At 46.3% G+C, this 26855-nt stretch overlaps 1 protein-coding gene across 1 annotated transcript; it reads left to right on the top strand.

Annotated features, from left to right (window-relative positions):
• Positions 1-5927: 5927 nt before the first annotated feature.
• On the top strand, positions 5928-10140 carry LOC119355616 (magnesium transporter MRS2-C-like). Its single transcript, XM_037622445.1, has 5 exons — positions 5928-6551; positions 7320-7448; positions 7548-7886; positions 7991-8038; positions 9750-10140. The coding sequence occupies exons 1-5, from the start codon at positions 6015-6017 to the stop codon at positions 9981-9983; spliced, it is 1287 nt and encodes a 428-aa protein (XP_037478342.1). The 5' UTR covers positions 5928-6014; the 3' UTR covers positions 9984-10140.
• The last annotated feature ends 16715 nt before the right edge of the window (positions 10141-26855 follow it).

Raw genomic sequence — 26855 nt, 5'->3', positions numbered from 1 at the left:
CTTGGAAAACCAAGTGTGCCACTGGATAGAGGGGATTAAATCTCTTGAAAACGATATAAAGATCATTGGAATCGGAGTTACGGTTTGGAAATGGCAAGCGTTTTAAGGTATGACACCGGTCTGCGATTTACAGCAAGTAGGCATCTAAATGCAATGAGATGAACATGCTACAACCACCAAACATGACAACAAAATACATGGCAGGGATGCACACAAGATGCTTAACAAAAGACTAACACTGAGCCACGGCCAATTCATCCATTATGAGGTTCAAACAAGCATGGCAAAAACGCAAATGCAAAACAGATTCCAGACTTAGTGAAATTAACACTTGTCTGAAATTTCAGATCACGAAGCCCTCTTCGGAGCAGCAAAACAACATGATACAAGACCTTATTAAGACAAGTAAGAATATGACATGGAGCTACTCAACAAGTTTAACAAAAGACCCAAAGTGACCTGGGGCCAAAAGGGTTCGCAAAATATACTAACGGGCACACGAACATAGCTAAAACACAATCAGTTTTTCAGACTTAGTGAAAACTGAGACATGCTAAAATATAACTCACAAAGGCACGTAAACGAGCTCGATGCACTCACCACGGTGCAAGTCATGGCAAGGCAAGCATATATCCATTAAGAAGGCACAAAATGCTAGCTAGACATGGCAAGAACAATGGCATAGCATACACGGATCAACTACAATGACATTGGCAAAATCGCAAACGAGTTGACGATCTGCCCAGATTCACCACGAAGCAAAAGTAGAGCTCGATTGACTCAAGCTATGGTGCTCCATAATTGCAAACAAAGACATGGATGGATAGAGCATAATATGATTAACAAAACTCCTTTACTGATTATCCTCACAAGAGGCACGGATCACTAGGAAACAAGCTGAACATATGGCATCATGAACTAAATAATCCCAGACAGTGAAAACAACTAAGTCCTTGAAATCAGATTTACCGGGTGCCTCACTTTGCAAGCATGCACAAGTCACCACACACATCCTAAAAATGCATGGGTTGCACCTCTGGAAAGAAGACAAAATGCTTAACAAAACATATGAAGGACTCACAGGCATATCATGCACAAAATAATCATGGCAAAAATGACAAAAGGCTAAGATGAACTAGCAGATCTGTCAATTAACTCACGAAGCCTCCTTCTAACAGCATTTCGGGCATCAAGATGAACTCAAATGCAAATTATGCGCAAATTATGCAATGGAATGAAATGATGTACTCGTCGAGACGAACATTCTGATATACTATATGCCCAAATCGGAGCTACGGATGCAAAGTTACGGCAGGTCAAAGTAGGCATAAAAATTAGGGGAGAGGGAGAAAAAGTCAACCCTAGGGTTCCAAAGATCCAGATCTGGCGCCCGGGTACTGTAGTGCACTGTTCACCGAGCTCGCCGGAATCGCCTTGGTCGCCGGAGATGGAGGGGAGAGGCCGGGGCCGGTGAGGGGGCGGCCGGATCCGGCCCAGTCGCCGGAGATGGAGCGGCGTGGAGGCGGTGGGCGGCTCGGCGGCGTCGTGGCGGCGGTGACCCGAGGCAGGGCCGGGCGAGGCGGCGCCCGCGTGAGGTGGCGGCGCGCGGCGGAGGTAGGCGGCGGGCGGCGGATGGCGGCGGCGCGCGGCGGAGGCAGGCGGCGGCGTCGGGGAGAAGAACAGGCGGCGGCGGGCGGCGGAGTGGCCCGGTCGGGCGGCGGACGGGCCGGCGCTGGGCCTGCGGGCCCGCGTCGGTGGGAGGCGGCGGTGATGTGGGCACACTGCCATGTGGCGATGCGGGATAGGCTGGAGGCGGCGGCACGGACACGTTCGGCTCGCGCGGACGTTGTGCGACGGCGGCCGAGAGGTTCTTAGGGTTTCGGGGAGAGGGAGAGATCCGAAAATGGAGGGGTCTATATATAGGCATAAGTGGAGCTAGGAGAGTCCAAATGAGGTGCGGTTTTCGGCCACGTGATTGTGATCGAACGCTCTAGGACATGGAGCAGAGTTTGGTGGGTTTTGGGCCAAATTGAAGGGGTATTGGGCTGCAACACACATGAGGCCTTTTCGGTCCCTCGGTTAACCGTTGGAGTATCAAACGAAGTCCAAATGATACGAAACTTGACAGGCGGTCTACCGGTAGTAAACCAAGGCCGCTTGGCAAGTCTCGGTCCAATCCGGAAATGTTTAATCCCCACACACGAAAGAAGGCTAGAAATGGCCACCGGAGGAGAACGAAGCGCCGGAATGCAAAACGGACAACGGGGAAAATGCTCGGACGCATGAGACGAACACGTATGCAAATGCAATGCACATGATGACATTATATGCAATGCATGACACGCAAGCAATGACAAGGCAACAACAGCGAATAACTGAACGACACCTGGCACGTCGGTCTCGGGGCGTTACAAAGCACCTCTTCCCATTGCAAGATAAATAGATCAAGTTGGCCAAACAAAACCTAAATATCAGAGAAGAAATACGAGTCTATAAGCAATCATGCATAAAAGAGATCAAAGAAACTCAAATACTTTCATGGATATAAAAAGAGATAGATCTGATCATAAACTCAAAGTTCATCGGATCCCAACAAACACCCCGCAAAAGAGTTACATCATATGGATTCCAAGAGACCATTGTATTGAGAATCAAAAGAGAGAAAGAGAGGGAGGGAGAGAGAGAGAGGAAGCCATCTAGCTACTAACTACAGACCCGAAGGTCTACAAAGAACTACTCACGCATCATCGGAGAGGCACCAATGGAGGTGGTGAACCCCATCCGAGATGGTGTCTAGATTGGATCTGGTGGTTCTGGACTTTGCGGCGGCTGGATCAATATTTCGTCGACTCCCCTAGGGTTTTGGGAATATTGGGGTATTTATAGAGCAAAGAGGCGGTCCGAGGGGCACCCGAGGTGGGCACAACCCACCAGGACGTGCCTGGGCCTCCTGACGCGCCCTGGTGGGTTGTGCTCTCCTCGGAGCACCCCCCAGGCGCAGCCAGGGCCCATTATGTTCCTTATGGTCCAAAAAAATCTTTGTAAAGTTTCTGGCATTTGGACTCCGTTTGATATTGATTTTCTATGATGGAAAAAACAGCAACTGGCACTTGGCACTTGGCACTATGTCAATAGGTAGTACCAAAAAATGACTATAAAATGATTATAAAACATCCAAGATTGATAATATAACAGCATGGAATAATCAAAAATTATAGATATGTTGGAGACGTATCACATATGTCGTATATATTGATGGCAGGTACCAAAAATTAAAAGGTTTCTTCGCTGTAACTGGAACAATGAAGCTTTATATTTTTTCGATGCCCACTGGTGGGATAAATTTTTTGATGTAGCATTTCTCTGCCTAAATTATTCGCTGCCACTAAATAGATTGCATAGCAATATATTCTCGGTAGTCTTGGTAAACCCTGGGTTGTATATATGATCTATATATGGCAATTATTAATCCGGATACAATACCCTTGGTCATCTGAAAGCACCAACCACCAAACAAGTAACTGATGAGGTTTACATGCACCTGTTAATATCCATAATGTGATTGTTTTATCTACATGTGTTGCTTTTTTGCTGGTTTGTTCTATTTTAAATGTCAGTTCCTTCACGGCAACATCAAATAATACCCAAAGCACACTACTTGGTACAAATAGGAGAGTGGAAGGGGCGCGTCCTACCTGGCATCGCCCCAGCTCTCTCAGGAGGCGCCATAGGGTGGCGCCTAACATTCTAACTATGCATTTTATGTGGTTTGATTTTGATTTGATCATGTTTATTATGATTCCTTTTTTCTAGTAGCTTTGAACTAAACATCCAAGTTGAGATAAGTCATTTGTTTATGAAACATATGTTTTGTACATGCATTACTATCCTATTCATGTGTGTTTTCATATTCATGGGAACTAAAGGAACACTTTTATGATCGAGTAAGCAACAGACACGCCTGATAAATTTCTCTATAAAAGATCAATGCAATCTTAAGGTACAAATCATGTTTCTCTGTATTTGCCCGCCGCTTGGACAAACGTTGGCGGGGAGGGATATTCTTGTGTCTCGGCTCTGGCTAGTAGTTTAGGTTAAGCATTTTTCTCACAGGGGTGACATTTTAACGGATGACGGTGCTTCATTTTTTAGTTGGTCTGCTGGGCTCCGATCCTCCTGGAGTCCGTCCATTGGGACGAAGTCGACGGAGGCTAGACGTAGATGCATGACGTCTCCTTAGAGCAATGAGGTTAGGGCTTCTCTTTGTGTGTGCACGCCAATGAGATTTGGTGCCAGGCGCTTGAGATCAATCCAAGGGTTCAATGGCAAGGACCGCGGCTCTGGGGCACTGGTCCTTAGGAGCACGTGCACGAAGACTTCCTAACTGTCATCAATAAGGTCAACTCGGGTTATGACAGCGGCAACGGTAGTTCAGTGGTGTAGAGTCCTTGATGCAATTTTATTTCTGTACGGTGTTTTGTACTTCTTATGATCCTTTATAATAGACTAGCAAAAGAGACCATGCGTTGCAACGGGAGAAAAAATACCACACTCCCCTAATCCAATAACCATGAGCCAAGACCCCAATAGATCCACGACATCTGTTTCAACATGTGGCATCACATATATGTTACCACTTATCCTCCTTCTCACCCTTGTCGGCGGTGGCCTTAGTGCTCACAAAATCACAACACGTTTGAATGCTGCAATCCTAAGGCGTCTCTCTCTCGGCGTAAGATGAGAAATTTGTTTTCCTCTTGTGTGGTTTTGATGAGACGTGCATGCGTGGTTATAAATGATTTTTTCATCTCCAGTCCTGGTTTACTGAGGCGTTCATTTTCAATGTAGATCGGCGTGGTGTGAAAGAAAGATGGATCATGCGCTATCGATTAGGTTGCACCCTAAATAGCATTATTAAAATGGGTAAGAGGTAAAATGACATCATAGTTAGATTCGACACATTTTCTAATAAAACTCCATATATACCCTGTTAAATTTGGAGCCAGGATTCAAAAGTTATGAATTTTTTAAAAAGTATTTGATATGTACTATGGATTGATTAACCCAATTATCGGGGATTTTTTGCAAAAGCGAAAATCCGACTTAAAACTGACATGATAGTTGATTATCAGAAACATCAGGGAATTTTATGCAAAAGTAAAAATCTCACACAAAACTGGACTGCAGGTTGATTACCAGAAACATCATTTTTTTGGCAAAATATGACAGACCAAAAATACCTATTTTCTTTATTAGTAATATATATATATATATATGTATAATAGATTTGGATTCTTTTTGGCAAAAGAAATTATATTTCTCTTCATTTGTCACGGTACACAATATAATGAAGCATGGCGATGAACGACCACAAATTTGATGAACATGGTTTCATATGCACCCCTTATAAATAGTAAATTAAAAATATTAGAAAAAGTCAAAAATATATTTTTCTTCTAACATGCATAGTCAACCGATAAACTCACACACGAAGTTTCACGAAAAATGACGTCCACAAAAATCTGGGAAAAAATGATAAAACTGAAGCTATATTTGAAAAATTATATGATGAATAGTATGGCCCCAATTGTATTTTTTAACATGTGTTAATACTTCACGAAACTTCATGCCTGAGTAGAATGGCCGACCAAATTTAATACCCAAAATTTTAGAATTTTTATTTTTTAAATATTTTTTGAATTTATTGTTCACGTAGGTGTGCATAGAACCATGTTTACCTTTGTATTTTTGGACGATGAACTGCAGAATAACCCTAGAATCGATGACCGTGCTAAAAAAAAAACATCTGCTGAATCCAACGACAGGGAAGGTACCACGTCACGTGCATGCCCACCCGAGCCCACCCGAGAGAATCATGTGATGTTCTTCCCTCGTATTGATCCCCCACCCACCGTGGAGACCCCTTCCTCTCCACACAAGCACTCCACCTCCTCCGCGGCTTACCAACCTAGCCCGTCACTGACACGCCGCCCCCACCACAGATCCCGGCCACCATGGACCAGGACCTCAAGGACCGGCTCCTCCTCCCTCCCCGCGCCGCCTCGAACGGGCCCCACCGCCGCGGCAAGCCCGCGGCGCCAGGCGGCGGCGGAGGTGGGGGTGGCGTGACGATCGACGTCCACGGCCTGAAGAAGCGCGGCGGCGGGCGGCGCTCGTGGGTGCGGGTGGACGCGGCGACGGGCGCGGCCGAGGCGGTGGAGGTCGCCAAGCCGGCGCTCATGCGGCGGCTCGACCTGCCCGCGCGCGACCTCCGCCTCCTCGACCCGCTCTTCGTCTACCCCTCCGCCATCCTCGGCCGCGAGCGCGCCGTCGTCTGCAACCTCGAGCGGATACGGTGCATCATCACCGCTGACGAGGCGCTCGTCCTGCGCGACCCCGACGCTGACGGCGGAGCCGCTGCGGAGGAGGCCGTGCGGAGGTACGTCGACGAGCTGCAACGCCGTCTCGTGGACCGCGCCGACGACCTGCCCTTCGAGTTCATCGCTCTGGAGGTCGCGCTCGAAGCCGCCTGCTCCTTCCTAGACGCTCAGGTTCCACACAGCGCTCTGCAGACCTTTGCGTTCTACTACTAAGTAATTTACTAGATGGTGTAGAATATAATACTTGTGCTCCTGGCTCAACTAATGGAGTACTCTATTAGCCGGCGTACAGTTTTGGTGCATGATGAGCTTGATAGTTCCGGTCCTTTGGGAGCATGTGATGATTGAATTAATGATGGTTCTCAATTGTTAATTTGAATTCTTACATTGGGCTAGTATTCCATATGGAGTGTGTCATTGCTTACACTGTGATTAGTTGAACAGTCATATCCTAGTATGATGTACTTAACATCCACAGTTCCACACTGTATTCTGAAAAGAATAGATTTCCTCTTGATCATATTCTATTACTGACAGGAAAGTATCTGATGGTGAAATAAGCTATGGAGTAGATTATCCACCACATAGGAAGTTCAGTTTGCCACGTACCAATGGTCAAATGAGGTTGCGTGTCACCATTTGAATTTTCATCATGCCCAGCCTCTTATCTTAATGACAAATTGACAACTCTATCAAATGTAGCATTGTTCTGTGTCAACCATTGTTGGTCTGAATTTCTTTTACTCTGTTTGGTTTCCAGAAAATTGAATTGACCATAACCGCCAATTATCGATGAAAATGAAGCCACACATTACAAATTTGGTTATCAGCTGACAAATCATGTGATGATCAATTTGAGTTTCCCACTTTCTGAGCTGTTTCAAGGATAATGATTTGGCATCTGACTGGAGAACTAAAAATGCTTGCAAATTTTATCAGGCTGTTGAGCTGGAGGCTGAAGCTTATCCACTGCTAGATGAGTTAACGGCCAAAATCAGTACCCTTGACTTGGAGCGTGCTCGACGCCTAAAGAGCAAGCTGGTTGCATTGACTAGGAGGGTCCAAAAGGTAAATGGACTTCCATTATGTTTTTACTGCTCTTATTAGTTAGGTTGTCAAACAGTATCCTTTTCCAGTCTTAAGAAATGTCCAATTTTCACCATTAAGGTCAGAGATGAGATAGAGCAATTGATGGACGACGATGGTGATATGGCTGAAATGTACCTCACGGAAAAGAAGATGAGGATGGAAGCATCATCATTGGACGAGGAGGGCCTTCAAGGAGTTGCTGGAAATAATGCCTTCGGTGCATCCGTCTCTGCTCCAGTTTCACCAGTTTCGTCGCCCCCTGCGCCCCGGCGGCTTGAGAAGCAATTTAGTTTTGCTAGAAGCAGGCACAGCAGCTTCAAGAGCTCAGAGAGCAGTCAATATAACATAGAAGAACTGGAAATGTTGCTGGAGGCTTACTTTGTGGTTATTGACTACACTCTCAGCAAATTAACTTCGGTATAAAGCATGAACTGTCTTTTAGTTAGCCTATTGTTCAATTGATTTCTCTTTTAAGAAATACATTAGCTGACAATTTTTCTATTTACATTATTTTTTTCCAGCTGAAGGAGTATATTGATGACACAGAGGATTTCATCAATATCCAGCTGGTATATTCCCCTGATTTCATACTGTATCATTTGAACATGCCTATTGCTCAACTTTCAGATGAAGAATCACGTTAAAAGAAGTTGTTTCTCATTCAAATCAGCATGTTTCACTTTGCCTGGTTTTACACCAAAGCGAGAAAATGATATGCCGGTTACCATGTGTTATTACAAGATTGATATGTAGCTTCTTGGTGGCACATTTCTGGATAGTTAATACTGTTTATTTTGTAATTAAAACACACAAAGAGATTCAGTTTGACAGACATAATAGTTGTTGTCCCCCACTCAAATGGAAATGATAAGTTAACTTAGAAACAAACATTAGTAAGCAAGGTTGAATAACTTGTATTTTACTGTTCGTGGGAACATCAGGATGATACAGGCAAGATAGTAAGTACTCAATATAAACCATAAATGGTTGACAAGTAACACAAGTTAATACACTAATTATAGCCTGGTACTAGAAAATACTTCCTGTGGCTTTATTTATTTATTTATCATATATTAGACTTATCTGTTTAGACATTTTTTTCTTTGACCACTCTTTTGTTCCTGAATTAGGACAAGCAGTAGCTGATCTGATATAGTCACTACCTCTGTTTTTGAGTCGCCGACTAATCGCCGAGTCGTCGCCGCGTGGCTGGCTCGCGCAGGCGACTTGACTCAGGGAGCGAGTCGCGCGACTCGCGTGGCTCGCCGGCGTGCGATTAGTCGCGCGGCTCGCTGGCTTGCTGGCTTGCGTGGCTTGCTGCTGATGTATATGTGGGGACTGGGGAAGGAGGAGGACTGAAGGAAAGAGAGCGCAGGGTGGGCTCTATATGTGCCCTGCTTAGATGTAGTATATGAAAGAGAGCGCAGGGTGGGCTCTATATGTGCTCTGCTTAGATGTAGTATATTTTCTCTGCTGTATATGTGCTCTGCTGCTGCTGTATATCTATGTTCTCTGCTGCTCTATGTACTGTTGTGCCATGGCGACTTGGGGCGACTAATCAAGCCAAGTCGCTGACTCAAGCCAGCAAGCCACTAGCCGCAGCCTCGGCGACTTGGCTTGACTCGGCGACTCAAAAACCTTGGTCACTACTCACTAATAGCCTGGTGTGATGAGATACTAGTTTCTTAAGAGTTAAGAACATTGATGAGATGCTAGTTTCTTAAGAACACTGATGAGATTCTAGTTCCTTAAGTGCACTGATGACTTGATGAGATACTAGTTTTTTAAGAACATTGACGAGATACTAGTTTCAGTTGACCAGTCATTTGATGCTGCGAGTAACCTTTGGACAAAACAACTTTGTTTCATGAAGGGGATAAAAGGATAGAATAAAGGGAAAGGGCTATCTTAGGTGACAGTAATAACAAATGTGGAACCAATGAAAAACTTTCTTTCGGAGCAAGTTGATATGTGGTTGTCATGTTACAATGGCTGGTGATGGCTGATGGTTGACACATTTCATCCATAATGCCTGTCATATTTTTCTCTATGGTAGATGCGTTCATGGTTTAAGACTATCTTTTTTTTAAAGACGTTTAAGACTATCTTTTTTTTAAAGACGTTTAAGACTATCTTGGATACCGGGAACATCAAACTGTAGTTAGGTTCAGTAATACCACTAGAGAATAGGGTGTTCTTTCATGTGTTTGATTACCATTTTTTATGATCTTGACCGAAAAAATGCTTACATGATGATTCTCACGAATGCTGTTATTGCAGGATAATGTCCGGAACCAACTGATCCAGTTCGAGCTGCTGCTGACCACCGCTACGTTTGTGGTAGCCATCTTCGGGGTTGTCTCTGGGGTCTTCGGCATGAACTTTGAGGGGGTCGCTGTGCTTAAAGTGCCTCACGCTTTTGAGTGGACGCTCATCATAACGGGTGTTTGTGGCGCGGTCATATTCGCCTGCCTCCTGTGGTACTTTAAGAAGAGAAGGTTCTTCCCCTTGTAAAATGTATTCTTGCAACCTTCTGCTGCATGTTGCAGAAAGCAGCATTCGGCAGTTCATTATTTTACCAGCTTCGCTGGCGTGCAATTGTACATACTTTTTCTCCTTTGTTCCAGTGAATATACACAATGTTGGAGCTGCATTGGCTGTAGCGTGTGCATCTGATATCGATTTTGAAGCTTCCTGTCTCAATGGGTTAGCTTCACACGTCTGGACCGTCTGATAAGCATTGGCATCTCCAAGAGGTTTTATCTAATATATCATCCCACATTTGTGCGTGACACGTCTGGTTGTTTTCACGAACACCCTTCGTCTTTCCTCAAACTATGTGTCCTCCAATTGCATTCTCATCCCTTCAAAATTCAACCATCATACTATGAAGGCATCACAGATATATACCCCCCAGATATTTATTCCATTATTACTATTGATGCTTCCTTTGAAGAGACTTCCTCGGAGGCATCTGATTCGGCTTGCTCGATGGTGTTGACCATGGCCGCCTGGCTCAGGTGGCGAGCACCTCCTCCATTGCTAGGGCGGTTTGATGGGCGGTGTGTGCCTCCTCCACTAGGTATCCTCCACCTCGGCGGTGGCGGCGTGCTCCCTCACGATTGAGGTGGCAGACCTCCTCCATGGCTCGGGCGGTGCACAACTCCTTGGCGGCTTGTTGGAAAATAGGGCATGAAGTTGAGAGGCGCCATGGCGGAGGTCCTACAGGGATAGGAAAGGGCACACCATTGGATGATTTTTTTTCTTTTGGGTCCATGTGTCATGGTTAAGATAAGTCTAGACTCCCGGGCAACCCATTTCTCCCCACATATGGATTGGTTGGGCGAGTAGGGATTGTCCGGACATTTGTATTGGGCATGGGAGAGCTGGGCAATCGTTTTCGTGTGTGGGCATGTTGAGACTGTCCGCCCGACATACACGTGGAAGAAGCCTTTGGATGGGTTTGGCTCGGGTGCAGGGGTCACAACACGGATTAATATACAGGGCCAATAATCAAGTGACACATGTCCCAGTGGGACCATCAGAAAAGACATTTTTATTTCTCTCTTTTTATTCTACCAGTTTCCTGGTTCTCAATCTTCTACTCCACCATTAATCAAGGGTAGAGACCATGAAGCTTTACGTCCTATGAAATCAACGTTTGTAATACTAGGGTGCTTCCTCGAGAGAGTAGCTAGCTGTCATCCCATTGACGACGACGCCCCCCGCCGCCGGCCGCCACACAAATGAAACTCCCCGCGCCGCATGAAGCCAGACAAGACAGAGGACGTGCCGCTCCGCCGCTCCAACTCACCTCCATGCACGAGGACTGTGAATTCAACGCATGAGTGCTGCCATCTCCATTACGTAAGGAACCATGGTCCAATCGCTGCTTTTTTTGGACCGAAGTCTAATGGCTACGTGCCCCTCAGCCTCGCGACGTCTTCCTCCGCGGCCCCGCCTTGGCTGCCCACACCATCACCTCAGCCTCACGCCGCCGCAGCCTTGGCCACGATCAGATTCATGGTCTCTAGTCTAGAAGAAGAACGAAGAAGATTGAGAATCAGAAAACTCCTAGAAAAAAAGGCCTTATTAGTTGGTCCCACCAGAACACGTCTCACTTTATTATTTGCTCTGCACGTTAATCCATGCGGTGAACCCTGCACATGAGCCGAACCCGAGATGCTGTTAGGTGTGCACTGCTCCTTCGGAAGAGAAAAAGGTGCAAGTGGTAGTATTAACCGGCCTGTCTTGTTCTATCAAGAAAGTACTCGCCGGTTCCCCGGCATCGTCCCACACAGAAAGAAAGAGCGTGGAGCCCTGGCCCGACCTGTAAGTCCGCTAATGTAAAGTGAGGAGTTGAGCCTGAACTGGCGAACCGAAGTCACTTTCGTAACCATACTTCCTACAGCTAACACGTGTCCAGTCCAGCGGGAACGCGAAGCACAAACGAACTTGAGCTGCTATACCGAATCCCCCGCTGGCCATTGGGGACCTAGTGGTAAGGCCATGATCCGCAGGGGAAGGGAACGATCAGCAATTCAGCGTTGCGTCTTCTTCTTCGGCGGTACACGTTACTACCTGTGACCTAGGTGGGTGGTACCAGTACGCTACCGTTAGTTAGCAGCACATGACATGACATGACATGTAACGTACATCCAGCAAATGCGAGAACGAAATGTGCCACAAATCGAGCCGCTCGGGACCAAGCTTCCGGTCCGGTGGTGCTGACGTTCTTGCTGTTGGCAGTGACGAGGACAAGTACGACGGTGTCATCGTCTGTTCTACAAACGCCCTATTTTTCTGTTTTGTGAAGTCGCGTCAATTCATTGGAGCGGATCGCATGGCCTAATCATCGTACACTCTAAAAATACCGATTCCGTGTTGATCAGGCCGGTGGTCAGAACGCGTTGGTTTCCAATCTCCTGATAGCGAATAATGGAACGTGGTTACTCAATGTATGATTGATTTGTGTCTACATAGGAGCAACTCCAACACGCCGATTCATTTCGTCAGCATATATCTGTTTGGATTAAAACAAATATAAAAATCGGCTCAACGTGCCGACCCAAACGCGCGTCCGCTTTTCGTCCGCCGAACGAGCCATTTCTGACCCAAATTTGGGCGTCATTTGCGTTTGCGCGGATACAAGGCGGACGCGCGAAGCCCGCCTACTCCTCCCTCTGGCCCACCAATCGGTGGCATATAGGTCATTCTCTTCCTCCCATCGACATCAAGCCCCCGACCGCCCCCACCCCGTCGCCAATGCCGCCCAGTTTCGGTGCCATCGCCAGCAGTCCGCACCCACATACATCCCCCGTAGAATGCCACCTTCACACTCGTCGCCACTACCGCCTCGTCGCCGGGCCACCACAGCACCACCTCGCCCCCGCTTCCCCGACCCGCTCCTTCGACAACGCCGCCACGCTCGTCTGACACCGCCATGCTCGCCGGACGTCGTCTAGCCAGCTAACTAGTCCAGGGGAGGCGCGCGTCTCTTCACCGATCAGTTTCTTCGACGACGCCCGCAAGTTGTTCGACGGTTTGCCCGCAAGGTAAACATGGACTCTGCCGACGAGTTCTTTTTCCATAATTTCCTCTGCGACTCGGATGATTCTTCATCCAACGATGAGGAGATGGTGGTTGTTGTGTTGGTCGTCCATGACCACCTTAGTAGGCAACAACCGTTGTTCCGGGGCTCGATCCCGGGGCACACTGCGGCGTTGAATCGCAACCGAGAGAGCGGTCATTTTCTTCTTTGGAATGACTACTTTGAGACACCCAACCCTCTCTTCAAACATCACCAATTCCGGCGCCGTTTTCGTATGGCTAAGCATGTTTTCAACCGTATTCGAGAGGGGGTGGTCAGATACGATTAGTATTTCGAGTGCAAGGAGGATGCACTTGGAAAGATTGGCTTCTCCTCATATCAGAAATGCACCGCAGCAATCTGGATGCTTGCGTATGGAGTTCCCGATAACCCACAAGTATAGGGGATCAACTGTAGTTTTTTTAATAAATAAGAGTGCCGAACCCAACGAGGAGCTAAAGGTAGAATTTATATTCTCTTGAAGTTCTATCGACCATCGATACAACTCTACACACACTTAATGTTCGCTTTACCTATAATAAGTATGAAACTATTTTGTAGGTGATAGGATATGTTTGCACCGATAAAACTAGAAGTACTTAGCAGAAATAAAACTACGAGTAATTTACAAGATAATAAAAGTTAGTTATTTAGTAGAAAACTTTTTGTAACATAAGAGAAGGATTTGTCCCTAGGTAATTGATAACTAGACCGATAATCATTATTGTAATTTTATATGAGGGAGAGGCATGAGCTAACATACTTGTCGTACTTGGATCATATGTTACTTATGATTGGAACTCTAGCTAGCATCCTCAACTACCAAAGATCATTAAGGTAAAACTCAACCATAGTATTAAGTAACAAATCCTCTTTACTCCCAGACGCAACAACCCCTTTACTCAGGTATGTGTTTCGTCACTCACGCCACCCACTAGAAGCGAATCAAGAATGTATTGCTACACCCTACAGCGGTAATCCCACACGTTTGCACGACACGAAGGGCATCATAGGACAACACCAAAATAAAACATACAACTCAAACCAGTCATGATCATCAATCAACCCATAGGACAAAACAAATCTACTCAAACATCATAGGATGGCTGTAACACCCACGATGCGGCTATATCTCCCACGTGTCGGAGCACGACTTGGAGGCATAACCACATTGTAGGCAATGTCGCAAGAGGGATAATCTTTACACATCCCATGTACTGAACAAGAAAGAGGTACAGAGTTGGCTTACAATATAGCATTACATCATCCAGAATACAATCAAGGCCCAACTACGGAACCAAATAAAGAAAGATAACCCCTAATGCAAAAGATCCCCGATCGCCCCAACTGGGCTCCACTACTGATCAACTGGAAACAAAAACAACACACCGCACACGATCTTCATCGAGCTCCTCCTTGAGCTCGGTTGCGTCACCTGCACGGTATCATCGGCACCTGCAACTGGTATTGGAAGTAATCTATGAGTCACGGGGACTCAGCAATCTCACACTCTCGCGATCAAGACTATTTAAGCTTATGGGTAGGGAAAAGGTATGAGGTGGAGCTGCAGCAAGCACTAGCATATATGGTGGCTAACATACGCAAATGAGAGCACGGAGAGAAGACAAAGCACGGTCAAGAATCTATGATCAAGAAGTGATCCTAGACTACTTACGTTCAAGCATAACTCCAACACCGTGTTCACTTCCCAGACCCCGCTGAGAAGAGACCATCACGGTTACACACGCGGTTGATGCATTTTAATTAAGTTAAGTGTCAAGTTCTCTATAATCGGACATTAACAAATTACCATCTGCCCATAACCGCGGGCACGGCTTTTGAAAGTTCAAAACCCTACAGGGGTGTCCCAAATTAGCCCATCACAAGCTCTCACGGTCAACGAAGGGTATTCCTTCTCCCAGGAAGACCCGGTCAGACTCGGAATCCCGGTTACAAGACATTTTGACAATGGTAAAACAAGACCAGCAAAGCCGCCCAAAGGTGCCGATAAATCCCGATAGGAGCTGCACATATCTCGTTCTCAGGGCACACCGGATGAGACATCCTACGAGTAAAACCAAACCTCAAGTTTCCCCGAGGTGGCCCCGCAGTCTACTCGGTTCGGACCAACACTTAGAGAAGCACTAGCCCAGGGGGGTTAAAATAAGATGACCCTCGGGTTAATTACTCCCAAGGAAAAAGTTTAGGTTGTTAGGCAAATGTAAAACCAAGGTTGGGCCTTGCTGGAGGAGTTTTATTCAAGGCGAACTATCAAGGGGTTCCCATTATAACCCAACCGCGTAAGGAACGCAAAATCAAGGAACATAACACCGGTATGACAGAAACTAGGGCGGCAAGAGTGGAACAAAACACCAGGCATAAGGCCGAGCCTTCCACCCTTTACCAAGTATATAGATGCATTAATTAAATAAGAGATATTCTGATATCCCAACAATAACCATGTTCCAACATGGAACAAACTCTAATCTTCACCTGCAACTAGCAACGCTATAAGAGGAGCTGAGCAAAGCGGTAACATAGCCAAACAACGGTTTGCTAGGAAATGTGGGTTAGAGGCTTGGCTTAGCAATATGGTAGGCATGATATAGCAAGTGGTAGGTATCGCAGCATAGGCACAGCAATAGAGCGAGCAACTAGCAAGCAAAGATAGAAGTGATTTCGAGGGTATGGTCATCTTGCCTGCAAAGTTCTCCGAGAAGACGAAAACTTGATCCTCATAAACGTACTCAACGGGTACCTCGAACATGAACTCGTCTCCCGGCTCTACCCAAGGCAATAACACAAGCAAAGGAAACAACAATCAACCACGGTGCAATGCGCAAGCAACATGATGCAAAACATGGCATGATATGCGGGATGTGATATGCAATGCATATGCGTGCTCCGGAAGGAAAAGATTGAACCAGACCTCAACTTGGCAAACCAAGAGTGCCGCTGGAAATATGAGTTGATTTCGGTCGAAATTGATATAAAGATCACCGGAATCGGATGCACGGTTTGGAAATGGCAAGCAAAACAATAATGGCACAAATCTGTGATTAACAACACGATGCCATCTAGAATGCAATAAGAAATTAAGCTACTGCACTCTAACATAACAACAAAGCACATGGCAGCGATCCATACAAGATGCTTGACAAAAGATGAACACTGAGCTACGGCTAAATCACTTAATAGCAGGTTCAAACAAGCATGGCAAAAGAGCAAAAGATAACAGCATCACAGACTTAGTGAAATAACATGTCAGGATTTAACATCAGGAAGCAATGTTTAGAGCAAGATAACAACATGCTACAAGATCAGATCATAGCAATACAAGGCATGGCATGAATCTACTCAAAGCATATAACAAAAGTCCCTTACTGACCATAACCCAAAAAGGATCATAAGATATGATGGCACTCATGTAAACATAGCAAGTTTTGTTAACAGATTCATACTTAGCAGAAAACTGGACATGGCATAAACAGAATTATGAATGCATGTTTGCGAGCTCGATGCACTCAACACAACGCATTGCATGACAAACTAAGCATACTACCAGCAAGAAGACATGATCAATAAGCTAAACATGGCAAGAACAACCTCATAGCATGCATGGATCAACTACAACAACCTCGGCAAAATTGATTAACACGTAAACAATCTGTCAGGAACATTTTGTAGCAAAAGTAGAGCAAGATTGAGTCATGCTAGGGTACTCCATAAATGCAACCAAGGGCATGGATGGATAGAGCATAACAATATCTCAAAATCATCCTTACTGAACATGCTCAAAAGAGGCATGGATCACTCTATAGCAACATGAATATATGGCATAAAAATAACATCAGGGAAATGACTTGGAAGAATTCTAAGTCCCTGAAATCAACAATATTACGAGAGCTACTTTGCATGCTTGTGCTAGTCACCACAATGATCACAAAAATACATGGCATACACCCCTGTAAAGATGGCATGGCATATAACAAAACACATGTAGAGCTCATGCTCATAGGAGGCACACAACAAACATGGCAAAAATGACAAATGTCCAAAATCTGATAAGAGGCAGGCACTAACATTACATAGCACTCTTGCAATAGTATTTAGGGCATCAAGATGGACTCAAATGAACATGTTGCAATGGAATGAAATGAAGAGGACAAACAGATGAACATTTCGATATCTCATATGCACAAAACGGACCAACGGTGATGAAGTTATGGCATTATGAACATGGCTATGAAATTATCAGGAAAAAGGACTTAGAGAGAAAATAGAGTCAACCTGCTCAGTTCTAGGGTTTCGGGGTGTGGTCCACAAGGTTCGCCGGAGAAGGAGTTCGTCGGAGTTCTAGCCGGAGACAAAGAAGGAGGAGGCCGGAGTGGTTGGGGGCGCCGGATCCGGAGGTCACCGGCGACGACAGAGGCGGAGGAGGCGGCGCGACCTAGGGCGGTGTGTTCCCACGGCGAGGCGGAGGGCGACGGTGGCCGTGCGGGGCAGCGCCGACGAGGCAGAGCGGCCGGGAGCGGAGATCGACGGTGAAGTAGCGCGGAGCAACGGGCGGCGGGGTGAGCGAGGCGGCGCGGGGCGAGCGTTGCAGGCGCGAGCACGAGACGGCGGCGCACGGCGGGTGGCGCACTGCGGCGAGGACGGCGTCGGGCGGCGGTGGAGTGGTGAAGCGCGGGGCGGCGAGGCGCGAGGCGACGGAGCGCGGGGGCCGATCCGGGCTTCGGCGGCGGCGGTTCGGGCCCGTGCGGGCCCGCGATGGGCTCCGTGGGCCGGCGGCGATGGACAGGTGGCGGCTCCGGATTGGCTGAGGGCGAGGGCGGACACGTCCGGTCGCCGGGCGGACATGTTCGACGGCGCGAGGAAGAGGAAGGCTAGGGTTCATCCGTGAAAATTCGGGGGAGAGGACACATATATAGGTAGAGGGAGCTAGGAGAGTCCAAATGAGGAGCTGTTTTCGGCCACGCGGTCGTGATCGAACGACCGAGAGGATGGAGGGGGTTTAGATGGGTTTTGGGCCACTTTGGAGAGGTGTTGGGCTGCAACACACACGAGGCCTTTACGGTTCCTTGGTTAACCGTTGGAGTATCAAACGAAGTCCAAATGGCACGAAACTTGACAGGCGGTCTACCAGTAGTATACCAAGGCCGCTTGGCAAATCTCGGTCCATTCCGATAAAGTTTAACACCCGCACACGAAAAGAGGTAAAAGGAGACGCCGGAGGACATAGGAGCACCACATTACAATACGGACAACGGGGAAAATGCTCGGATGCATGAGACGAACACGTATGCAAATGAAATGCACATGATGACATGATATGAGATGCATGACACGCAAACAAATGACAAGGCAACAACAGCGAATAACCGGAAGACACCTGGCGCATCGGTCTCGGAGCGTTACAACACTCCACCACTACGAGAGGATCTCGTCCCGAGATCTAGAATGGCACCGAAGGGAAAACGGAAGAGAAAGAGAAGAGGTAAAACTAAGTTGCTTCTTTGACAAACGAGTGAAACCAAAGAACCTTGCGAGGTTGAACAACTTCGAGAAAAGAATACAATGGAGATGAACAAAATTGAAAACACTCCGTTAGAAAAGAGGAACAAGGAAAAACAAATTCGGGCAACACTCCGGTTGAAAAGAGATGCAAGACTAGATAAGTAGAAAAGAACTTGAGCAGAGGGCACAACACTCCGGTTAAATGGATAAGCAAAAGAAAGAAACATGAGCTTGACAAAACAAGATGATGGGTCGAAGAGAGCAACATCACAATGCCTCCGGAAGAAGAAAGAATGGCATGGAATGAACGGAGGGAAACACGATCTTGAGTGAGCACGCTTACAACATATTGTCGAACGGAGTTATTGGATTATCAACAACGAAAGGATAAGCTTGATGTGGGCTTATGGAAGACATCTCAAAATTATGAGTTGAAATTATGCCACTAACGGAAACAATAGATTGGATTGATATGAACAAGGAGACGAGAAGCTATTTCACCGGGAGGATCTATGGAGAACTACTGTCGTTTATAAGCACCATAATTAGCAAAATCCTTAGGGAAAGATTTAGGTGAAATATAACCCAAGATAAATCCAATGAAGAGGTTGATGGGTTTAAAATACCTCATTCTTGATAACTTGTGAATCATGAAACACGAAGGAAAAATTATCAACAATGACATAACACCACCTCAAAAGATAAGATAGAACGAATATGACTTTGGGATGCAGGATGCAGAATGCTTGAACTCCTATGAAAAGAATCTCGATGAACACTTTGAGGTAATGATTCAGATGGATCTTCATGATGATGAGAGCTTGGAACTCCGAGAAAGAAAAGATGAACAAAAGAAAATCAAGAATTTGATGAGCCCTCGAAATAAAGAATTAATCCTTTGGGTGAATCAAGAATAAGAATTATGTTATGCTCATCCTTCACCAATTTAGATTGATGGCAAGTAACGGATTTGGCATACTACTTATTCTCTTTGAAAGGATTAAGATAGATATAGCGCAACTTGAGACGGTCTTCGATGATCCACCGGTAGGATGAAGAACAAATGAATCTGTATGACAACGAAGGATAAGAACTCTTGAACGAACCACCGTAAGAATTGAAAAACAAACCAAGTAAAGGGATGAATCACCGGTAAGAATTTGAAAATGAACAAAGATACTTGAGGAAATTTAGATATAAGAGAATGAAGAGATCATGAGCTGATCAGATAATACTTGAATGAAGGACGGGAAACATTTGGAGAACGATAGCTACACGCTGAGAATGAATAATTCTGAGATGATGGGCTCCGGAGAAACAAACTGAAAAGACTCATGAATTGCTCTGGATGGGTGAAAAGAATTCTGACAATCGAAAACAATTATGAGAGGATGGAATCAAGCTTGAACCACGAGTCTTGAAGAGAATGGAGCAAGATTGAAAGAGAAAAAATCTTCTTCGGTCTACAAAATCCGAGAATGACGACGAGAAACACCACCTTGAGTTGCCGAGGCACTCCGGAATGGAAATTAGAAAGGTTGAACCAACAAGGAAAAGAATTTGGAAGATCTTAGAGAAGAATATATGACTGATGATAATTCATTCTTATGTCAACTTTGAAAGAAATTTGAGGATAGCTCCGGGAAAATAGAAGAGTCAGGTAAGATCCTGGAAAAAGACCTGTGGGTTAGGGCCCACTCAAAAGAAAACACCATTGAAAAGATTGCTTGAAAAGGGAGATTGCACCGGTTGAATTAAATGGCTTGAATGAGATAACAACCTCGAGATATCTTCAGCACTCCGGAACAATTGAATAGCGAGAAGTGAAAGATTAAGAGGTGCGTCGACATGGAGAAATATTGGACAAATGAAAGGAATAAACTCAACACCGAAGCTTGAATTGAATCCACCGGAGAAGAAAATGATAACAAAGAATGATAAACTTGTAGAGCATCTTCAAGAGAACCACCGAGTAAGAACATTGATTGAAAAGAATGAGGAGACTTCACATCCCTAAAAGGGGGCTTGATTAAGAAAATCCGAGTCCTTGAATAAAAAGGGTGGGAGGGTGGGAAAATAAAGACAATTTGGGATGAATGAAACGGCGTCGTTGGGAAAAACTGAGAGGTGATCTTGCGGATGTTGAAGTGATTGGATCCACTTGAAGAGAAAACACGCCGGTTGAAAAGGGTTGACATGACAATCTCGATTATCATGAAGGATTGGTATTCACATCAGAGTATGAGAACACCGATTCAGAAAGGTATGGAATCATCACTTAACAAGGAAGCAACTCGAATACCACAACTCAAAACAAAACAAAGGATTGGCTTGGAAAATAAACCGGAACAAACATATGATAGAGATTTCATTCGAAGTTTTCATGGTGGGGCCCACACGGGCTCGATCGTACAGCACCATCATGTACAAGGCAGTGCACATGAAATACGAAGCGTCCCCGAGTCAGCATAGCCAAGGACTCTCTAAGACACAATGACACCACTTTAAAACCAACCCTGGATAGGCGGACCACTAGACGTCGAACCCCAATCTCATATCATGCATCTGTCGGAAAGATATCCTAGGAGCTACTTGAATTCCCACTTATGAAACTCCCAAAATTTTCCGGTTATGCAATCAGGTGTTGGGGATACAGGGGAAGCATAATATCTCACCCAAAACTAGCAAATCCTACATCCAGCTGTATCCATCCTTCAACACATAACCAAGAAACCCTCGGAAATCGTTTACCTCAACCTTCGAAAAGCATCCATTATACGAGTTTTGGCAATACTCCCGAACTCCCGCCCCAGTACTGGGTGGCGTCGAGGTTATCTCACCAACAACTGCATAAAAGAGATTTTCGATGTCGGCGAAACTCAGGTATTCCAGAACTGCAACGATAAAATTGTGATGACAACACCTCGGAGCTCAACTCCCCGGGACAATGCCACAACCCCTAAATGTCAGGAGGCACCAAGAACAATGTTCTCGTCACAAACCATCAGAACGATTCCAAGATACCCGCGTGATCCTAATTTTTGTTAGTGAAATTTGAGGAGAGAAGAGTCAAAACTCTACGCCAGGAGGCCTCACCAGAGCGACGAAGGGACTGGGGAGTAAAAAGAATCATACTCTCCGATATATATATAATCCTAAAAGACTCAAAACATTTTTCTAGACTCAACAACGCCAGCGATTCGATCAAGCAGGGGGCTCCTAAGTCGGGGAAGGCTCTGATTACCAACTTGTAACACCCACGATGCGGCTATATCTCCCACGTGCCGGAGCATGACTTAGAGGCATAACCACATTGTAGGCAATGTTGCAAGAGGGTAATCTTTACACATCCCATGTACTGAACAAGAAAAAGGTACAGAGTTGGCTTACAATCGCCACTTCACACAATACATGAATATAGCATTACATCATCCTGAATACAATCAAGGTCCGACTACGGAACCAAATAAAGAAAGACAACCCCTAATGCAAAAGATCCCCGATCGCCCCAACTGGGCTCCACTACTGATCAACTGGAAACGGAAACAACACACCACACATGATCTTCATCGAGCTCCTCCTTGAGCTCGGTTGCGTCACCTGCACGGTATCATCGGCACCTGCAACTGGTTTTGGAAGTAATCTGTGAGTCACGGGGACTCAGCAATCTCACACCCTCGCGATCAAGACTATTTAAGCTTATGGGTAGGGAAAAGGTATGAGGTGAAGCTGCAGCAACCACTAGCATATATGGTGGCTAACATACGGAAATGAGAGCGAGGAGAGAAGGCAAAACACGGTCGAGAATCTATGATCAAGAAGTGATCCTAGACTACTTACGTTCAAGTATAACTCCAACACCCTGTTCACTTCCCGGACCCCGTCGAGAAGAGACCATCACGGTTACACACGCGGTTGATGCATTTTAATTAAGTTAAGTGTCAAGTTCTCTATAATCGGACATTAACAAATTCCCACCTGCCCATAACCGCGGGCACGGCTTTTGAAAGTTCAAAACCCTGCAGGGGTGTCCCAAATTAGCCCATCACAAGCTCTCACGGTCAACGAAGGATATTCCTTCTCCCAGGAAGACCCGATCAGACTCGGAATCCCGGTTACAAGACATTTCGGCAATGGTAAAACAAGACCAGCAAAGCCGCCCGAATGTGCCAACAAATCCCGATAGGAGCTGCACATATCTCGTTCTCAGGGCACACCGGATGAGACATCCTACGATTAAAACCAAACCTCAAGTTTCCTCGAGGTGGACCTGCAGTCTACTCGGTTCGGACCAACACTTAGAGAAGCACTGGCCCCCGGGGGGGTTAAAATAAGATGACCCTCGGGTTAATTACTCCCAAGGGAAAAGTTTAGGTTGTTAGGCAAATGTAAAACCAAGGTTGGGCCTTGCTGGAGGAGTTTTATTCAAGGTGAACTGTCAAGGGGTTCCCATTATAACCCAACCGCATAAGGAACGCAAAATCAAGGACCATAACACTGGTATGACGGAAACTAGGGCGGCAAGAGTAGAACAAAACACCAGGCATAAGGCCGAGCCTTCCACCCTTTACCAAGTATATAGATGCATTAATTAAATAAGAGATATTGTGATATCCCAACAATAACCATGTTCCAACATGGAACAAACTCTAATCTTCACCTGCAACTAGCAACGCTATAAGAGGAGCTGAGCAAAGTGGTAACATAGCCAAACAACGGTTTGCTAGGAAAGGTAGGTTAGAGGCTTGGCTTAGAAATATGGGAGGCATGATATAGCAAGTGGTAGGTATTGCATCATAGGCATACCAATAGAGCGAGCAACTAGCAAGCAAAGATAGAAGTGATTTCGAGGGTATGGTCATCTTGCCTGCAAAGTTCTCCGAGAAGACGAAAACTTGATCCTCGTAATCGTACTCTACGGGTACCTCGAACACGAACTCGTCTCCCGGCTCTACCCAAGGCAAGCACACAAGCAAAGGAAACGACAATCAACCACAGTGCAATGCGCAAGCAACATGATGCAAAACATGGCATGATATGCGGGATGTGATATGCAATGCATATGCGTGCTCCGGAAGGAAAAGATTGAACCAGGACTCAACTTGGAAAACCAATAGTGCCGCTGGAAATATGAGTTGATTTCGGTCGAAATCAATATAAAGATCACCGGAATCGGATGCACGGTTTGGAAATGGCAAGCAAAACAATAATGGCACAAATCTGCGATTAACAGCACGATGCCATCTAGAATGCAACAAGAAATTAAGCTACTGCACTCTAACATAACAACAAAGCACATGGTAGTGATCCATACAAAATGCTTGACAAAAGATGAACACTGAGCTACGGCTAAATCACTCAATAGCAGGTTCAAACAAGCATGGCAAAAGAGCAAAAGATAACAGCATCACAGACTTAGTGAAATAACATGTCAGGATTTAACATCAGGAAGCAATGTTTAGAGCAAGATAACAACATGCTACAAGATCAGATCATAGCAATACAAGGCATGGCATGAATCTACTCAAAGCATATAACAAAAGTCCCTTACTGACCATAACCCAAAAAGGATCATAAGATATGATGGCACTCATGTAAACATAGCAAGTTTCGTTAACAGATTCAGACTTAGCAGAAAACTGGACATGGCATAAACAGAATTACGAAGGCATGTTTGCGAGCTCGATGCACTCAACACAACGCATTGCATGACAAACTAAGCATACTACCAGCAAGAAGACATGATCAATAAGCTAAACATGGCAAGAACAACCTCATAGCATGCATGGATCAACTACAACAACCTCGGCAAAATTGATTAACACGTAAACAATCTGCTAGGAACATTTTGTAGCAAAAGTAGAGCAAGACTGAGTCATGTTAGGGTACTCCATAAATGCAACCAAGGGCATGGATAGATAGAGCATAACAATATCTCAAAATCATCCTTACTGAACATGCTCAAAAGAGGCATGGATCACTCTGTAGCAACATGAATACATGACATAAAAATAACATTAGGGAAATGACTTAGACGAATTCTAAGTCCCTGAAATCAGCAATATTACGAGAGCTACTTTGCATGCTTGTGCTAGTCACCACAATGATCACAAAAATACATGGCATACACCCCTGTAAAGATGGCGTGGCATATAACAAAACACGTGTAGAGCTCATGCTCATAGGAGGCACACAACAACATGGCAAAAATGACAAATGTCCAAAATCTGATAAGAGGCAGACACTAAGATTACATAGCACTCTTGCAACAGAATTTAGGGCATCAAGATGGACTCAAATGAACATGGTGCAATGGAATGAAATAAAGAGGACAAACAGATGAACATTTCGATATCTCATATGCACAAAACGGACCAACGGTGTTGAAGTTATGGCATTATGAACAGGGCTATGAAATTATCAGGAAAAAGGACTTAGAGAGAAAACAGAGTCAACCTGCTCAGATCTAGGGTTTCGGGGTGCGGTCCACGAGGTTCGCCGGAGTTCTAGCCGGAGACGAAGAAGGAGGAGGCCGGAGTGGTTGGGGGCGCCGGATCCGGAGGTCACCGGCGACGACAGAGGCGGAGGAGGCGGCGTGACCTCGGGCGGTGCGTTCCTGCGGCGAGGCGGAGGGCGACGGCGGACGTGCGGGGCAGCGCCGACGAGGCGGAGCGGCCGGGAGCAGAGATCGATGGCGAAGCAGTGCGGAGCAACGGGCGGCGGGGTGAGAGAGGCGGCGCGGGGCGAGCCCTACGGGCGCGAGCACGAGACGGCGGCGCACGGCGGGCGGCGCACTCCGGCGAGGACAGTGTCAGGCGGCGGTGGAGCGGCGAAGCACGGTTGCGGGGAGGCGCGGGGCGACGGCCGGCGGCGAGGCGCGAGGCGGCGGAGCGCGGGGGCCGTTCCGGGCTTTGGCGGCGGTGGTTCGGGCCCGTGCGGGCCCATGATGGGCTCCGCGGGCCGGCGGCACAAGGACGGCGTTGGTGGACAGGTGGCGGCTCCGGATTGGCTGAGGGCGAGGGCGGACACGTCCGGTCGCCGGGCGGACATGTCCGACGGCGTGAGGAAGAGGAAGGCTAGGGTTCATCCGCGAAAATTCAGGGGAGAGGACATATATATAGGTAGAGGGAGCTAGGAGAGTCCAAATGAGGAGCGGTTTTCGGCTACGCGGTCGTGATCGAACGACCGAGAGGATAGTGGGGGTTTTGGTCCACCTTGGAGAGGTGTTGGGCTGCAACACACACGAGGCCTTTAAGGTTCCTCGGTTAACTGTTGGAGTATCAAACGAAGTCCAAATGGCACGAAACTTGACAGGCGGTCTACCGGTAGTATACCAAGGCCGCTTGGAAAATCTCGGTCCATTCCGAGAAAGTTTAACACCCGCACACGAAAAGAGGTAAAAGGAGACCCCGGAGGACATAGGAGCGCCGGATTGCAAAACGGACAACGGGGAAAATGCTCGGATGCATGAGATGAACACGTATGCAAATGAAATGCACACGATGACATGATATGGAATGCATGACACACAAACAAATGACAAGGCAACAACAGCGAATAACTGGAATACACCTGGCACATCGGTCTCGGGGCGTTACAATGGCCATACATCATTGGATAATAATATATAGCATTAAGCACCATGTTTAAGTAGAGATTACAACAGGGAGAAGAGGTGTTACACCGCTGTATAGAGGGGGGAGAGAGTTGGTGATGATGGCGACGAAGTTGTTGGTGTAGATCACCGTCACGATGGTTGCCCCGACGGCGTTCCGGCGCCACCGGGAGAGAGGGGGAGAGAGCCCCCGTCCTTCTTCTTCTTCTTCTTGCTTGGCCTCCTTCATAGATGGAAGGAGTGTTTCCCCTCTGGTCCATGGTCTCCATGGCTCCCGGAGGGCAGGAGCCCCTCCGAGATTGGATCTCTCTCTGTTCTCTTTTATTTTGCGTTCCTGTTTTCTGGCCTTTCACCGTTTCTTAAATTTCCGGAGATCCGTGACTCCGATTGAGCTGAAATTTTAACACGGTTTTCTTCTGGATATTATCTTTCTTGTGGCGAAAGAAGGCCAGCAACCGACTTACGAGGGGCTCGCAAGCCACCTGGGCGTGCCCATACCCCCTAGGAGTGCCCAGGTGCCTCATGGCCCCCTCGGACACCGTCCTGCGTTGATTCTTCTTCCCAAAAATCACATATATTACAAAATAAATCTTTGTAAATTTTTATCACGTTTGGACTTTGATTGGTATGGATATTCTGCAAGATAAAGAACATGCAACAAATA

This window comes from Triticum dicoccoides, chromosome 2A (assembly GCF_002162155.2).
Source record: "Triticum dicoccoides isolate Atlit2015 ecotype Zavitan chromosome 2A, WEW_v2.0, whole genome shotgun sequence".
NCBI lineage: Eukaryota > Viridiplantae > Streptophyta > Magnoliopsida > Poales > Poaceae > Triticum > Triticum dicoccoides.
This window is presented reverse-complemented; position numbering and strand designations above follow the sequence as displayed.